Source organism: Papio anubis, chromosome 5 (assembly GCF_008728515.1).
Source record: "Papio anubis isolate 15944 chromosome 5, Panubis1.0, whole genome shotgun sequence".
Classification (NCBI taxonomy): domain Eukaryota; kingdom Metazoa; phylum Chordata; class Mammalia; order Primates; family Cercopithecidae; genus Papio; species Papio anubis.
Genome location: NC_044980.1, coordinates 86,720,744 through 86,738,473, shown reverse-complemented (window position 1 = coordinate 86,738,473; position 17,730 = coordinate 86,720,744). Strand labels below are relative to the sequence as shown.

The 17,730-nt window shown below is 36.1% G+C and overlaps 1 protein-coding gene across 7 annotated transcripts in view; it reads left to right on the top strand.

Moving 5' to 3' along the window:
• The window catches only part of FAM172A (family with sequence similarity 172 member A), a 484,753-nt gene that overhangs the window by 309,317 nt on the left and 157,706 nt on the right, over positions 1-17,730 (top strand). For 6 of the 7 annotated variants that reach the window (XM_003899921.5, XM_003899922.5, XM_009208776.4 and 3 more), the window contains 2 exons: positions 5,913-6,029; positions 14,177-14,261. In XM_003899921.5, coding sequence (XP_003899970.1) covers positions 5,913-6,029; positions 14,177-14,261 — 202 coding nt within the window. Of the gene's footprint in view, positions 1-5,912; positions 6,030-14,176; positions 14,262-14,705; positions 16,371-17,730 lie in introns of those variants that run through there. The other variant, XM_031666762.1, reaches the window with a different exon arrangement.

The window sequence follows — 17,730 nt, the reverse complement described above, 5'->3', positions numbered from 1 at the left end:
TTCTTTGTGGCCCTGTGCCTTTTTTAAAGTAATATTTGTCATTAAGTGCATTTATAAACTATACTTCTGTTAGCTTCCTCTATATGAGTGAGGATAATGCACTTTTTAAAGATTTAGAATAGTTTACATTGCATATTTTTGTGGGATGACCTGTTATAATTGTGTACTGTGTGCCATTTCCTCTGCTAATTGCTTTACAGTTTGTTCATTTAATACTCAAAATAATCCTATGACTTACATGGATTTATCATCTCCCGTGACATTCACCTGATAAAACTGAAGTACAGAAAAATAATTTACTCAAAGTATCATTACTAGAAGTGGCAGAGCATGAACTTGAACCCAGAGAATCGGACTCCACTATCCTTGAATTTAACTATCTCACTTTATTTCCGAAGCTTCTACTTTCAAAATAGAAATTGTGAATGCAGATTAAAGGTGTGAACTGCAAGCAACAGGAGAGTTGAATGTCATACTCATCTGAATTTCCTGCTGGGCAGTTTGGTCTTCACATTATATCTACCGAAGTGTGTGTATTTCATTATAATCACTACAGGTGCTAGTGCCTTAGGTAATAGAATCAAGGTTTTAGTGTTACACCAAAGATTGTGTTAGTAGCATTCTGTTGGGATAGACTTGTCCAAAAGAATCTTCAGGAAGAAGAATACAAAGTAGTCTCTGACCCTAAGAGAAAAGACTGCCAAACCCAGAGTTAGCTGATAAGTCATCGTGGTACAGGGCACACTTGTAACCAGGTGGGCTTGGATAGCACAGGGCAGAGTACCATGAAATGGGGAATATGCAGGCAGAAATGTAAAGTGATAGGAGAGATTTGTAATAAAATATTATAGTCTGTTACAACCACATGAAAACTGCACTCAAGTAGAAGCACTGAATGCAATTATGATCTGCATAATGAAAGTGTGAAAAGGTACCAGCATTTTATACTTTTCAAGCCTTTGAAACAACTTAATCTGAAATTTTAACTCAAGGAGCTCTAGAGGGAGCTAATCTATTTATATACATGTATTTTTTTTTAAAGGCATCTCAAACCTCAACTGTGCTATTAACCAGAGTGATGATTCATTCATGCTCATACGGTAGTAATGATCCTTGGATTTATAAACGTACAGTAGTGTCAGATCCTAATCTGATGCAAATATGTGTTATCTGATTTTCTTCTCAGAATATTATTTCCTGTACAAGTAATTCACATGCCGTAACCCTCACAGTACATATGTGTAACACATGTCATAATTTAAAAAGAAAGTAATAGCTTTTGCTGATGGAAGACTTTAAAATATTTTTTCAAAAACACGTTTAAAACATATGATATATCCAAACATAGCTGTGGGTCTGCATGCACATATACACATCCCTACCCCAACCCACACTGGCTTTTTTAGGAATTTCCTTGGACTTTAAAATATAAGGAGAAGTAATTATTCTGAATGTCATGGCTGCCAGGCTACAAACACAGGAAAACGAAATTATGCATCAACTTCTTTTAGGTTAGGATAAAGCCAACCTAATTTAGAGTTTCTTTCTCCTTTAGGTTGGGAGATTGAATTGGGTTGGATTTACAATTCCCATAACCCAAGGCCCTGGATTAGAGATATGCCAAAGACTTCATGGCAGAGCATCCCCATAACGTCAACATCTCCATGCCTTCAAAGTAAATTAAGGCATCTCTCTACCTCAATTCAGTTTAAATTAAATTAAATCATAATTCAGTTTGGCAGAAATAAAGGCATCTTTGTGTTTTCCTTTGCAGAAAGTCATTTATGGTAGAGTTCTGGAAGAAATGAAATCCAGAGAAATGCTAAAATAGTTTTTAAGCACAAAAAGGAAATTGAGGAATGCTTAGGATGACATGAAGCATTTGGATTTGGCCAGGTATCTGTGAAGACAGTAGGCAGGTACATCATTTGAGGACCTTAGAGAAAGCATGGTGAGTTAAATTAGGTGGACAGAAAAGGTCTGCAGGATTTCTGGAGAGAAATGGTAGCAGCCCTGTGGAAGGCCTGCGCTTTACGTGGAAGGGAGCAGAGGTACCCCTGCTGCCTCTGGCCCTCCCACACCTCCCTTTGGTCCTCTGGTCTTCATCTCACCAAATACTCCTGTTATACTCAGATGAACTCACCCGTCTTGTCACTGTTAGTTAATTTTTTAACTCTTACTCTGGAAGAAAATATAATGATAAACAAGATTTCCCCCCCTCAATTTCAACCCCATCAACAATGTTAATAATATGAACTTGCATACAGATGGCATATGTTTTTAATCTGTTCAAAGTACTGTACTTGATATTTAGTGGCTTAAACTTTTGTCAGACTAGGAGCATGCCACATAGTGAAGGAAAGAGCAGATTATGTTTAAGCTCAAGTGAAAACACTAAGAATGGATAAATGGGTAAAATTAAGCAAACAAAACTATCAAGTAACAGGGCCACATTTTTTTATTAATGCTGAAATCATCAATATGATTTATAGGAATATCTAATTTTCCCTCTTACCTTAAACATTATTTATTTTAGAACTGTAATAATTTTAAAGTGCTATTGTCAGTTTCTCCTCCTGGCTGATTTCTATGTTGGCATGATTTTTAGAATTTCAACATTCCTTACTGATATGGATCTTTTTACCATTTAAAAAAATGTCCAAGTGAATGAAATGCTGTATATATGAAAAGGGAATTAATCAAATGAGTTTATTTATGTAAGAGTGTTATGTATTACTAAGAAGTAGACCTCGTGTAATACAGATGAAAGAACATGACATATATCCACGGTCAAGTCACGGTTTTGTCACTTTGTGTCTGGGTGGCCTTTAACTAGTTTCTTAAACTGTCTCAATTTGCTTATCCACAAATAGGGAAAATAATACAAGTTTTGCATACATTTCCATATTATTTGAGAGTAAAATGAGAATTAATTTGTATTTTATTTTGAAATTTGGAAACTGCTATTCAGATTAAAATAAACATTATACACAGACAAATAAAAGCAAATTTTAATTGTAACTTTACAATGTATATCCTATTAAGCCATTGACCTTTAGGATGTTGATGTCTGAGGTATCAAAATTTGTCATCACTTCTATCCAACTCTTGATACCATACTGAAGATATTATAACAAAAATGGAATGGATGTTGACCTTAAGTGTAATTATTCAAAGGGATCTCTTACTGGATATTTCATAATTTATTCAAGAATATATGGAGACATTTAGATCACATGGGCTTATCTTTTTTACAGACTGAGATTCCTTTGAGAATCTCATGAAAGTTAAAGATCTTCTCCTCAGAAAAATATTCATATGCCCATATAGAAAACATTTTACAAAGAATTTCAAGTTGTTCATATCAATGGATCCTAATTAAATACTGCCATGTCCACCTTAGATTGTTATAGAGAATCTAAGGTGATATGATGATATGGCTTTCTCCCTTTTAGAGAGCGTTTTCCAGACTATTGGTCTTCTGTTACAGACCATATTGTAGAAGGATTTTTCCTGCCCAGCTGTGCTTCCACTCGTTCCTTGCTTTGGCTATATTTCATCTAAGGTCTGTCTCTTAAGCAAACTCAATTCCATCTCCCTGCACCATTGCCTCTCTCTGGTATTTTTCATCAGTGCTCATTCACAGTGGAAGAAGTAACTAAGTCACTGTGACCCAGACTAACAAATGCAAGAAGCAGAGGGTCTGGACAGAAATGGCAGTTGCAAGTAGTTCCAGGACTACTAAATTAGGCTGCAGCAAGGCTGGAACAGAGGTAAATAGTCCAGAAAGTTAAGACTGTTGACATATTCACTTATTCACAATTCTACTAATCCTAAACAGTCAAATGTTGGAAATTCTTTGCTACTGGGTTAATTTGTAAACAGCTCTTCATTAAGATCTTCTGGAATTTGGCCATTCCCCACCTGTGATAATAAAATATGAAAGTGATTTTTAAAGTGTAAAATGCTATAACAGTGTAAGAGAGTATCATATTGGATTATAATGTGACGGTGTGATGTGATGTATGCGTGTTATCACTTCCACTGTATGAAACGTCAGCCGGAAAGACAAACAGACTACAGATATTTTCCTCTGGTAGTCCCTCTAACAACCGTGCATTTTTCCAGCTTGTAGAATTTTAATCCCCAGGTTTTCTATTTTAACACTAACTCCTCACCAATTCATTACTTCATTGTATCTCATTTCACAAATGGCTCTCAAGATTTAGTGTCTTCAGATGCTGTCTTAAGTAAATGTGCATATGTTAACAACAGCCACAACAAAATCCAGGTCAAATATTTTAAAACGCAAGCATATCCTTAGAATACCAGAAAGCATGTTCTTATTTTGTACTTCAGCAACAATTGGTCTAGATCTCTAAAAGTGTTACTATTTAGAAAATGAGAATAAGGACATATAATTTCTTCATAAGCCAGATGGATTCACTATTGTGGAATTTGGGGTTTTATCATCTAATGTTGGTTTAAACTTTTATATGCTAGTGCCAGTGTGATCCAATGAGAATGTATTTGTAAAATAAAATCCAGAAGAAGGTAGCATACTACTTAATAATTCATATGAAGTATTAATTTAGAGTATTATTTTATGCTTTGAAAAGTATTATTGGTATTGCAAGATAAATTTTTGCAGTAATATCATGATGTTGGTAACCAATATTGATTTTAAGATTTTTACATTATATAAACAGAAAACACAGGGCACAAAGAGTTGAGGTGCAGAAGTGTTGGTGAGGTAGCATTAACAGTGAGTTGGGTTCTCATTAGGTAGTATTCATTGAGACATCATGTGCATATGCTGGGCTTAAAAAAATTTAAGAGAGAGAGACATTTTAAATTCAGAATGCCAACAGGCATCCTTTGGTATCATAAGCATGGTGTGCAATATTCTTTCTCTGTATGCACTTTCATCGTCATTCAGAATTCTCTTTTTTGAAGTGCACTATTATATTTTTGATAGACAATTCATAGAAATTAACAGCAAATGATAAATTGTTCTTTTTTTCAATAAAAGAATTTAGAGGGAGAAAAGACACTTGAAGCAAAAAGAGAACATTATTGTGAAATGCAAGGTTACTATTTATGATATTTTAACTGTAATTTTCAAAGCTTTCTTACATTTGTTACACCAAATTAGGGCCACTAGTGTAGTAGATTAAAACCTTTTTTCAGTTCTTCTGATGTAGAAATTTTCGCTTTTAATTTCTTTATCTGGCAGACCACTGATGAATCCATCGGTATCTCCAAGCCAAGCACATCTTTTTTTGTTATTTTTAGAAGCTGTTTTGTTTTGTAGAAATAGCATTCTATAGGAAGAAGTTATTATAAAATGTAATCGTTTGTCAACATAAAGAAATACGTTAGAAAGCAAAATTATATTAATGGGCTTTGAATGAAAAATATCTTTGTGGGCATTTAAAACACCAAGGAATTACTAAATTGGAAAAGTCAAAGCAAGATATCTTTCTTTACTGATGTGCCATCTACTGAAAACTAGTAGAAGTTGGTCCTAAGTAGCTAACAGTGAACCCTGGGTACTAACTTCCCTGAAGCACTGAAACAGGAAGTGGTGGAAGAAACTTGTAAAAGAAACCCTCAGGGATTCCCCTGTGATCCCTTTAATCCTCGAATTGTCAAACCACATGGAAAATAATAGAGCTGCGTAGTTCTAAGACTTAAGTGGTATTATCTTTTTAAAGGAAAATGTTAGGTCTTTTCACATCTCTGGACAAGAATAGGGTATGTGTTCAATGCAAAAAAGAGTAACTTTGAACCAGAGATACATATTGCTTTTTCATTTTTAATATAATATTGTTGTTATCTCTGACTAAGCAGGCTGCACCCAGTAGGAAAAACAATTATAGCCAATATTTTATTTTCCTTTTTTAAAACAGATGATTCAACGAGAAGCAGATGTAAAAAATAAGGTAACTGCTGTGGCATTGACAGACTCTGTTCACAATGTGTGGCATCAAGAAGCTGGCAAAACGATTCGAGAATGGATGAGAGAGGTGAGACTTGTTTTTTTTTTTTTTTTTTAGTGCTGAGATGAATGGGTGTGAGCCTTTATGTCTTCAGCCCCCACCAACCTGTAACACCTCCCATCCTCAGACTCCCTTTCTAGAGGCAGAACATTGCGAGGAAATAGAAAATGTTAGACATGCTTAAAATAATAATAGAAAACCCGTGTGAAGAACCAATATTTTTGAAACCCCCCTCCCTTCTTTTTGGTTTTCTATAGAACACTGTGTGTATAGTGTTCAGTCTAAGGTGGGAACTTGTGCTGAAAAAGGTCATGGAATTAAGAGATTCTTATTCCCTGATGCTTAATTTTTCCACCAGCTATTTAGCATTGGTGCCGCTTAGTTACAAGAACGACGCATAAGGTACACTTGGTCTCCTTTTCTTCTTGAAAGGCAGTCAGTGTGTGCCACTCTTAAATGGATTGGCTGACTACATCCAGTAGAGGGAAGAGAAGAAAAAAGCTGAAATGCTGTTATGCCAGACCCTTGAGCTAAGAGAAACCCAGGGGCTAGCCATGGTTCAGCCTTAGGCTAAGAAAGCTTCTTTTCATACTTCCTAAGGGCTGGTGAACCTGAAAACTAACAAGGATTCATTGAATACGCTCCCATTATTATTATTTTTTAACTTTCAGCCTGTTATATTTTTTATTCCTATGACAAATATCCAGCTGAAATTTTCTTTTATTTTTATTTATCTTTCTGGTATTATAAGCAGTTGGCATCAGCCACCCATGCCATAGTAATTGTTTAATCAAATCATTTACTTATATAGTATGAATGAGTTGATTGACCTTCTTGGTTTTCTTCCAGTTTTTCTTGATAGAATACCTGGTGGCCCTTCAGCTGATACACATAGGACTGTGTGGTGGGTAAATTCTACCAGCCTTCATGGTGCACTGTAAGGACCACAGAGTTAATGTCTGAAGAGATAGAAAAATTAGGCTATATAATTTCATAGTAGCGTTATATTATCACCAGTCTGTTATCACTTGTTTTTCTGTATTAGAAAAAGTACTTTCATCATGCAAAAGTCTAAAATATTTTTATTTCAGTCCTCTTAATACTATAAACATATAAAGATGGGTTTTTTAAATCTTTTCTAACATGTAGGTGTTTGATGATGACACAGAAAGCTCCCAGCATTATATAAATAGTAAGGTTAATAAATGAGCTGTTAGTAACTTTTCCCCACACACATAACTAGTATGGAATTCGATACTTGGCTCAAACTAAAAACATCCTTGCTCATGAGTTTTTCATTCCTGATGACAAATATAACAAAATTTATTTAGGTTTACTTTTTAAGTATTTCTAACTACAGCTGGATTAGGTGTTCCTTTCAAAAGCCAGAATATATTAATCTGTGTAGCTTCCATCTAACTGACTAGACAGTAGTTGAATTCATCATAATTTAATCAAGGCTGCCATTAATTTCTTTGCAAGCATAGCTGTTGTAAAATTTATAAAATTTTATAAATGCCCTAGTTCTTGGATAGTTCTTTCAGTTCCCTCAATTAAGCCTTAGGGAAGCAATTTGAAGAGTTTTGTATTTTGACCTATCAAAATTGATATCCCAGCTCAATCACTTACATAACTTTGTAGTTTGAAGCAAGTTATTTTATCTCTTTGAGATTCGATTTTCTCATCTGTAAACTATAATACCTACCTTGCAAACGTGCTGGAAAATAACATATGTAAAGAAATAGCACAGTTCTTGGCACTTTAAAAAAGTTCGGTAAGTTAGAGCTGTCACTGTTGTTACAGTCTCACTCCCAAATAATATAAAACACATAAACTATATTCATCTTGTGTTTTATGAATGGTTTGCCTATTCAAAATATCTTACAAAAAGGAAACAGGGTGACATACTGGAAGTAATTCAGAACAAGCATATGGGAGAACTAAATTTTGATAATGACTCTGGCTAGGTAAATCAATAATTAAGAATCTAGCATGTACCAGCTAGTTTGCTAAGATTTATAATCTTGGAAAAGCCACTCCATCTTTTTGGGTCTGTTTCATAATTGAATTGGAGACAGTAATTCCTATTCCATCTACTTCATGAAATATTGTGAGAAGCAAAGGTGATAATCAAGGATGAAAGCTCTTTGAAAAGCAAATGGTACTATATAAAGAAATGAGATGTGTTATTATTGAAAACACTGTAATATCTCAGAGATTTAACTTATTAGAGCATTCCTGATGGGGCTTTGAAATTACCGCTGTTCAGTGATCTTCTCCAAAACGAGAACAAAAAGAGAGACTGTAAAAGTGTATGACAGGTATCCTTGTAGGAACCCACCTAAATGTGTGACCTCTTATAGAGAAGATTACAGTGTGGTTTGGCAATATAAGAGTCCAGTGTTTCCGAACTCTCAGGATGAAACTTCCTCCCCTTTTCTTTCTCCTTTCTTATTTCCTATCCTCTCTGCAAGACTCCTTGAAATAATGAAGAGAAACAAACCTGGATTACAGGAAAGGGCGGTTGTCTTAAGCATGGGTGTTGGAAAGTTTTTTGTTTTGTAAGTATGTTTAAATTAATGTGATACGTATAAGTGGCCAACAAACATATGAAAAAAATGCTCGACATCACCCATCATCAGAGAAATGCAAATTTAAACCAAAATGAGATACCATCTCACACCAATCAGAATGGGGATTCTTATACACTGTTGGTGGGAATGTAAATTAGTACAGCCTCTGTGGAAAACAGTATGGAGATTTCTCAAAGAGCTAAAGAAAGAAGTACTATTTGATCTAGCCATGTGACTACTGGGTATCTACCCAAAGCAAAAGAAGTCATTTTACCAAAAAGACATCTACACTGGTATGTTTATCGCAGCACTCTTCATGATAGCAAAGGCTTGGAATCAACCTAAGCATCCATCAAAGGATGACTGGATAGAGAAAATGTGGTACATATCTAAATATATGTATATAGATATATAGAGATATATACTTTGGAATACTACTCGGCCATAAAAATGAATGAAATTATATCTTGCAGCAACATGGATGGAACTGGAGGCCATTATCTTAATTGAAATCACTCAGAGACAGAAAGTCAAATACCACATGTTCTCACTTCTCAGTGGGAGCTAAACAATGGGTACATACGGACATACAAAGTAGAATAATAGACATTGGAGACTTCAAAAGATGGAAGGTGGGAGATGAAGGATGAGAACTTATCTATTGGGTACGATGTACACTGTTTGGGTGACAGTTACACTAAAAGCCCAGACTTTACCACTATGCTGTAGTATATCCATGTAACAAAAATGCACTTGAAAGTCCTAAATCTGTAACAATAAGAAGGGATGTGATGAAGTTACTGATGTTATGCATTCATTTTTTAAAAAGCTAATTTTTAAACCTACCAATTTAGCATACAGAACAAAGGTTAAGAAATATACTAATCCCAGCACTTTGGGAGGCCGAGACGGGCGGATCACGAGGTCAGGAGATCGAGACCATCCTGGCTAACACGGTGAAACCCCGTCTCTACTAAAAAATACAAAAAACTAGCCGGGCGAGGTGGCGGCGCCTGTAGTCTCAGCTACTCGGGAGGCTGAGGCAGGAGAATGGCGTGAACCCGGGAGGCGGAGCTTGCAGTGAGCTGAGATCCGGCCACTGCACTCCAGCCTGGGGGACAGAGCGAGACTCCGTCTCAAAAAAAAAAAAAAAAAAAGAAATATTATATTACTTGTGTAATTTATAAATATTAGTAACAGTTTCCTTTAAAGAAGGAAGGTCAGGCCGGGCACAGTGGCTCACACCTCTAATCCCAACACTTTGGGAGGCCGAGACAGGTGGATCACCTAAGGTCAAGAGTTCGAGACCAGCCTGGCCAACATGGCAAAACTTTGTTTCTACTAAAAATACAAAAATTAGCCAGGCATAGTGTCAGGTACCCATAATCCCAGCTACTCAGGAGGCTGAGGCAGGAGAATCACTTGAACCCAGGAGGTGGAGGTTGCAGTGAGCTGAGATCACGCCATTGCACTCCAGCCTGGCCAACAGAGCAAAAGCTCCATCTCAAAAAAAAAAAAAAAAAAAAAAGAAAAAAGAAAGAAAGTCAAAGAGTAGTACTACTTTGAGCAATTACTCCAAGTGAAACCTATTCTGAACTAAAAGACCACGCATAGATGCTAAGCCAGCCTCTTGAGGAAAGGTAAAAGGTAAATGAAGGCAGCTCCTGAGGAACTTCTTACTTCAAGCCCCAGGACTGTCTAGGCTGAGTGGGCAAATGTTTCCCAACATACCCCTGGCCTCTGAAATTCTCCAGCCACACCAGATGTACGATTCTATGTAATAGTTGTAAACCCTTCCCATCACCATTCAACTCTGAGTGTAGGGCCTTAGAAACGACCTAGTGAACCATAGTTGTATTTGTCCAAGGACACAAAACGTTTCACATTAAAAAATCAACCTTTAAAGCAATGGTGATTTACAATTCAGACATATGCAATAAAAATGAATAAAAATCTGGTTCAACCAAGGCAGTAAGCATCTCCAAATACCTCCAAACACCTTGCATAGGAATAGCTACTACCTACTTTTCTCTTTAAATATAATATACTAAATTGTAATCTTTTTATTTAAAAAAATTATTTCAAACCTACTCTGAAATATTGTTGACCTTGGTTCAAATGTCAAAAGGAATCACTCAGCACTGTGGCCTGTAGGCATTTCTAATCCATATCAATAGCGCCCCAAATTTTGGATATTACAAAAAGGAAAATTTACAACCACAAAAATCTATAGGATCATCATTTTAGGGTAAAAAAAATGTTTAAACTGATAACACTTAGCTTAAAGAAATACTTTCTACATTACCTATTTTTCTCTTTTTCCTTCAGATCCAGAGAAACATTAGTCATGTAGTCTGTCCCTATCTGCCTGCCCTGGCCAAGGACTTCTTTCTCTATGCTTGTTTGTTGGAACTAGGGGAGGCTGCATCTGAGTCTCAAGCATGGCACTATTGGTACCTTGAGTTCAACATACCTTGTTGCCTATTCAGGGGACCTGAGAATAAATGTCAGGGGCTGCTAACCCTCTCCAGCATGTTTTGAATTCAGGTAGGGCTTTCCTAGTGGGCTGCCTGCATTGCTACCTGTAACACTTTGGTAGTGTTCATCTCAACTAAAAATTGGAATAGGGACAAAGTGAGGCATTGAAAAAAGGGATACGTAAGTATTAGAAAAGCATCGAAAGAGACTTGACTTCTAAACTATAGTAACACATTTCAGAATAGGGAGTTAGATTTGATAAAATAAAATTTCAGACAAATTGAATTTAGATATAACTGCATGTCTTTCTTTGCATATGTTTATGTTATTTTATTTCATTATACTCTATCATATAACAAACATTTAACTTGTTTTGCCCTTTTTTCTATATAATTTTCCCAATGGGGTAAAAATGCCACATACCCCTGCACACACACACACACACACACACACACACACACACACACACATACACATACACACTCTGAAATGGCCATATCAAATGTGTGTAGTTGTACACAGGTACTTTGTCATTGCAGAGAACTTTTGGACATACTCACTTTAACTATAGGGTGTTCAACTTCTGTCCAGTTTTTATGAGAGATCAAAGCCTTAAACACGTGGCCAGATAAAAACTGAAATTTCACAAACATAAAATGTTAACCTATATTTTGCTTTAAGTGTTTGAATTAAAGGTGATCTGAGCAAACTGGACAAAAGTTCATTTTGTTCAGCTTTTTAAGGTAACAATTTAGAAAATGATTAATCGTCTGCATATTGTAATGTGCCATCACTTGTATTAATACTAGAAAATCCTATAAGACGTAGCTTTACGTATGTGAAGTGTAGGTGAACAGTAGGAAGACCGACATATCACCTGGTTAATAGCTGACTTTCATCAGATTTGGAGGTACTAGTTGGATGAATAATAATTAAAATACATACAGTACCTAATCGCTGCCTGTCTGTCGGTAGTGCTAATTGCTGTCATTGAAAAGACGGAATTGTTTAAAAAAAAGAGAGAGAGAAAGAGAAAGTCATTCTTCATTGAAGCTATCTCCCTGTATCATTGGGAGCCTATTTTTAGTACCTATAGAAGTCATGATTTTTGAATTTATTAGGGGCTGTGATGAATGATAAAACAAATCATCCATTTACATATCTTGACACTGCTTTGGAGAATACTTATTTCTTACAAGCAAGTGTCACATTGTATATAAAAGCTGGCTAATTGTGTGCTAATCTTCTGCATTATCTAGAACTCTCTGATGTGGTGTTATATCAATGGTAATATTAATTTTACTTATTTCAAATGTATGAAATATCTTCTAAAACCCTATTCCTTTTATAATTTCTACCCTTACATTGTGTAGTTTTGCATTCAACTGCTAATTAAGATTAGGAGAGCACATTATAGAATATGTATCCATTTTAAACCACCAAGCTTTTGTAATGCATGAAAAATACTAATATTTTATCTATTTTAAATGTAAAAAGAGAGAAAGCATTTAAGAACATTACTACATGTTATGTTTGTTTTCATGTTTTTTTCCTACACAGTTCAATAGTTTCATTGATCTACTGTTTCTTACAAAAATCTGCCATGCTTTGTGAACTTCACTTTCTAATCTCATACAGCAACCCTTCCTTTATGTTATTCCTGCTCTCCCTGGTCCCAGAACAGTAGGGTTGCCTTGACAAATCTATTCAAAAGCCATTCCTCGGCCTTTATTGGTGGGGACTGGGGCCTTTGAAATTCTCTCCTCACTGCAACACAGCTGACATCTTCTTCCAGACAGAATGAATTAAGGAAATACAATAAGACACTTGATCTACCAGTCAAGGATCTTTCCACAGTGAGGACGGATTCCATGGTGCACAACCAGGGCAGCAAGCATCTAAAAATACACAATACATGCTTGTTTACCAGAATAGCAATCACCGATTTTTCCAAAATGATTGATGGGATGATTTCTTTAAAAAAAAAATCTGTCTGGAAATTCATTGTGTGTGTGTGTGTGTGAGTGTGTATGTGTCTGTGTGTTGAGAAATGTTTTAAAAACCGTGTGATGATAATCACATATTTTTAGCCAGACTTCAAATACAGACTTAAAATGTATAGAAGGAATATAGATTATTTTATTTCTCTGAATTGTAAATCATTACCTTACATCGTTACTATTAAAAATTACCTAATTTTTAATATTGGAGGCTTTGTGTCCATAGACACACAGCTACAACTCACCAGATGGTGATTCTTTATAACTATTTTGATACAGCCTTCATTAAAGCAGGTAAAAGTAAAAATTAAAAAATAGTATTTTTATATGGGTCAGATTTTGAGGAGTAAATACAAAATTCATTTATTCTGGTATTACGCAAAGAATATAGTTTAAAAATTGGCTATTCTTTCTTGTGTTCATATTAATATTTATTTTAATCTAAAAGTTAAAAATGGATACTTCTTTTATTTTCCCTTAATTATAATACCTTTATTTGTTTACTGCTTGGCCATCTAAACTTCACTTGGAAATATATTGCATCATGGTTCATGGAAGGTTACATGTCATCTTATTTTATTTATTTTTTGAGACGGGGTCTCCCTCTGGCACCAGGGCTGGAGTGCAATAGAGTGATTTCAGCTCACTGCAACCTTTGCCTCCTGGGTTCAAGCCATTCTCCTGCCTCAGCCTCCCAAGTAGCTGGGACTACAGGCATGCGCCACCACGCCCAGCTAATTTTTGTATTTTTAGTACAGAAGGGGTTTCACCATGTTGGCCAGGCTGGTCTCGAACTCCTGACCCCAAGTGATCTGCCCGCCTCGACCTCCCCCCAAAGTGCTGGGATTATAGGCACAAGCCACCATGCCCTGCCCTTACATGTCATCTTAATATCAGCACAGATGATTTGCTGAATTGTAAAACAAACAAAAAAACCTTTTTCACAGTCATGTTCATTATGAATAATTACTGACTGTTTACGTAAGAAAAAAATGTTAAGTGTATTGAAAAATAAATTGAATACAGTCTAGTGGTTGATTTCATAGGATAAATTAATCTCTTCCTCAACATTTGGTCTTGGCTTAAATTGTATTTCAACAATATTGTCTCTATTACGTTGCAGAACTGTTGTAATTGGGTCTCTAGCTCAGAACCATTAGACACATCAGTGGAGTCCATGCTACCTGATTGCCCCCGAGTCTCAGCAGGTATGTGTTTGATAAGAGATATATGATTGCTGTTGTTTATCAAGGTGAAAAATATGCTAATGAAATGTAGAATTCTATTTTGTGAATTAGTTTGTTTTTGTCTTTGAGTTGTTGGATGAATTATTGGTAATATTATGCATGGGTAGAATCCTCTATCACATATTTGTTAAGCAACTTAAAATGCTTACCAACAAACTCGGTAAGATGAATAGGTGAAACAATTCAAGAGTAGTATAGACAACTGCTGTTGAAACTTAGAGAGATAAGACCTACATACATGGATACCTAAACAACAAGGATTGGGCAGACATACAGGATCTTTCATAGGATATGTGTCTCTGAGTTCCAACTCAATGATATGACAGGCAGGCAATGATGTTGTGTGTCCTAGAGACTTTAGAAAAAAATATTTCATGTAAAGATTTTAGTTGCTTCTTGTGTTAGACAGACAGACTCTGGACTGTGGGAAAACGTTCAAGATAGCATCCTATGCAAAGGAGACAGAGCAATTTAAGGAGCAACAGCAGGAATGGATCTGAAGATGTTCACAGGGAACAAAGGCAAGACTGGACTGCCTATTGAAAGGGAAGAGGTGAAGAGGTGAGCACGTCAGGAGCAGTTGGACTCTAGGAAGTTTAAGGATAGCATTGATTTCCAGCCTAAAGTCTTTGTATTGGAGTCAGTAGATAAGAAGAGAGAATGACATTTGTAAGCTTTCTGGTTTCAACTTTCACTGTTCTCAACCAAGTGAGCAGTGGCATCTTGTTATAACTGATAGCAGAAATGGGTTTGCTCTGGCCATGGGTGCTGGAGAATGGGTAAAAGTTTGGAACACAAACTACTTTATGTTAACAATCGTAAGTGATAGCTAATCACTGAGTACTTAAGGTTGAAAATATGTGTACATATTTGAAGAAAATAATTTGGAGAATAGTTCAGATTCTAGGTATAGAACTACTGTTACAATTAAACGTCACTATCATTAATACCTAAACTTCAACTGAGTTTCACTATCATTATAGCTGAATTTTATAAGTCTATAAGCCAGGGTTCAACCACAGAGACAGAACCACTAGAAGATGTATATGGTACTATACATACACATAGAGATAGACATATACACACACATACTTATGCACATATGTATATATGTGTGTGTTCTTAAATATTATACAATCAATTTTCATTATTTATGCTAGTTATATAATGTGAAGTCACTAAAAACACTGAATTAGCAAATAATCATAGCTCCTAGATGAAATACAAGGCCAGGCTCCTGTGAGCTTCTGGTCACATTTTTGTCAACCAATCAATATGTAAACTTGTTTATGTGTGTTTTTGTTTAATGACACCTTATTTAATATATACTGTTGATTCATTAACATTGAGCTCATGGCCAGCAGCAGTGTAACTCAGGCCTCGATGAAGCTTACCTAACACATATTTTCTCCATAAGGCATAACACAGCCTTCTTGTGCTTAGCAACACTACACAGCACTTCAGCACTACATTTGGGGGCTATTGTAAACAGTGAAACCAAAAAAAGGCACAAAAATAGAAAACTGTGGCACTAAATAGTCTATAAAAAGGATACTTGTTCACAATGTAAGAACTGAAACAAGAAGGCAGGGCATGACCTTGTTCAGCCTTAATTAAGAATGAATGACTCAAATTTTTCACCATTCTGCACATGTGCATTTTGCAAATAACTGCAAAAATGCCATGAGTATGGATTTTGGGGTTACAAATAAATGTTAGTGAGTAGGTGAATTTGTAAGTTTAGAATCCACACATAATGAAGACAAACTGCATATAGGAACGGATTTGTCACTGGGACTTTACCTGAGGCTGGTTGAGCAATCTCTGTAAGGATGTTGACCTTATATCTGATGGAGGAGCTTGAGTTCACAGAGCAGGCAGTTGGTAAGGGAAGATGAATGTGAAGTGGCAGAGACAACAATGAGCTAGAACCCATAAGCGAGAGCTGGAGTTCAGGAAGGTAAGCTTAAACCCACATCAGGTTTGTTTGTTTGTTTGTTTGTGTGTATGTGTGTTTGTTTTTCCAGAGTCTCACTTTATCACCCAGACTAGAGTGCAGTGGTGTGATCTTAGCTCACTGCAGCCTTGATCTCCAGGGCTCAAGTGATCCTCCCACCTCAGCCTCCCAAGTAGGTAGGACTACAGATAACACACTGCCATGCTCAACTAATTTTTTTGATTTTTAGTAGAGACGAGGTCTCACTATGTTGCCCAGGCTGGTCTTGAACTCCTGAGCTCAAGCAGTCCTCCCACCTTGGCCTCTCAAAGTGCTGAGATTACAGGCATGAGCCACCACACCTGGCCCATATCAGTTCTTGTTGCTTCTGTCTTGTTGCTTCTGTGGATGTCTTGTAGAAGCCCTGTGCCCTTTGTCATGGATCTAAACACCTGCACCTACTCCAGGAGTCAGAGCTGCTGAAGGAGAATTCACGGGAAGGTGGAGCAGATGCAGTCCTAGCTATTGCCTCACACCACAAGGCAAGCCAGCAGATAAGTGACAAGATGTGTGAACTAGAAATGGCTGCTGCTTCACTTTACCCCTCCAAATTTTCCACAAAAAAATTCTCCCTTATGTACCATCCTAACCAGAAACAGACAGGAAAGGAATTCTGGGAAATGTAGTTCAACCTAACCAAACTGACACATTCAAAAGCCACCACAGTCCACCTCTTGCCAAGTTGGCACTGATGTACATCTCCTCAAAATAGACTTATTGTCCAAATAATGATGTTAATATTAAGAAAGTCATGCTTCCACCAAATATCATACAGCCATTTAAATGTACAATCGAAAACACACTACAAGCAAAAACACACTAATCCCTTTCCTAGAAGAGGGAACAGAATCCCTTTATTGTCCTTTGCTGATATTCATTCTTCTCACCCTTGGTACCCTGTAATTTAAATACTGAGAAATAAAAGTTAATTACTTTTGACAATGTGTTATATTAGATGATAAAGGAATAAGAGAGAACATGAAAACAGAAATATTTAACTTATATGTATATACAAAAATATTCATATCAAAATAAGTACTACTACATGCTTTGTTTTTGTAACCAGTTATGTTGGTATATACTTATAACTGGTATTTATAACTTATATGTAAGTTATATATATAAGTATTTATAACTTATATACTTATAGCTGGTATTTATAACTACCTTTTTCTGTTACCCATTCAGTACAGATATACCTCAAAGATATTGTGAGATCCATTCCACACAACTGCAATAAAGCAAATATTTAATGACACCTAAAATAGTAAATCCTTTCCAGAAGGATTTCAAGTAACTTTGCCCCAGATTCATCAGAGGAATCACTGTCTCTGGCATCCATAGCCTTAGAAAATGTGTATCTTAAATAATGAGACTTAAGAGTTGAAATTGCTCTTTGTTACATGGGCTACAGAATGGGTGTTGTGTTAGCAG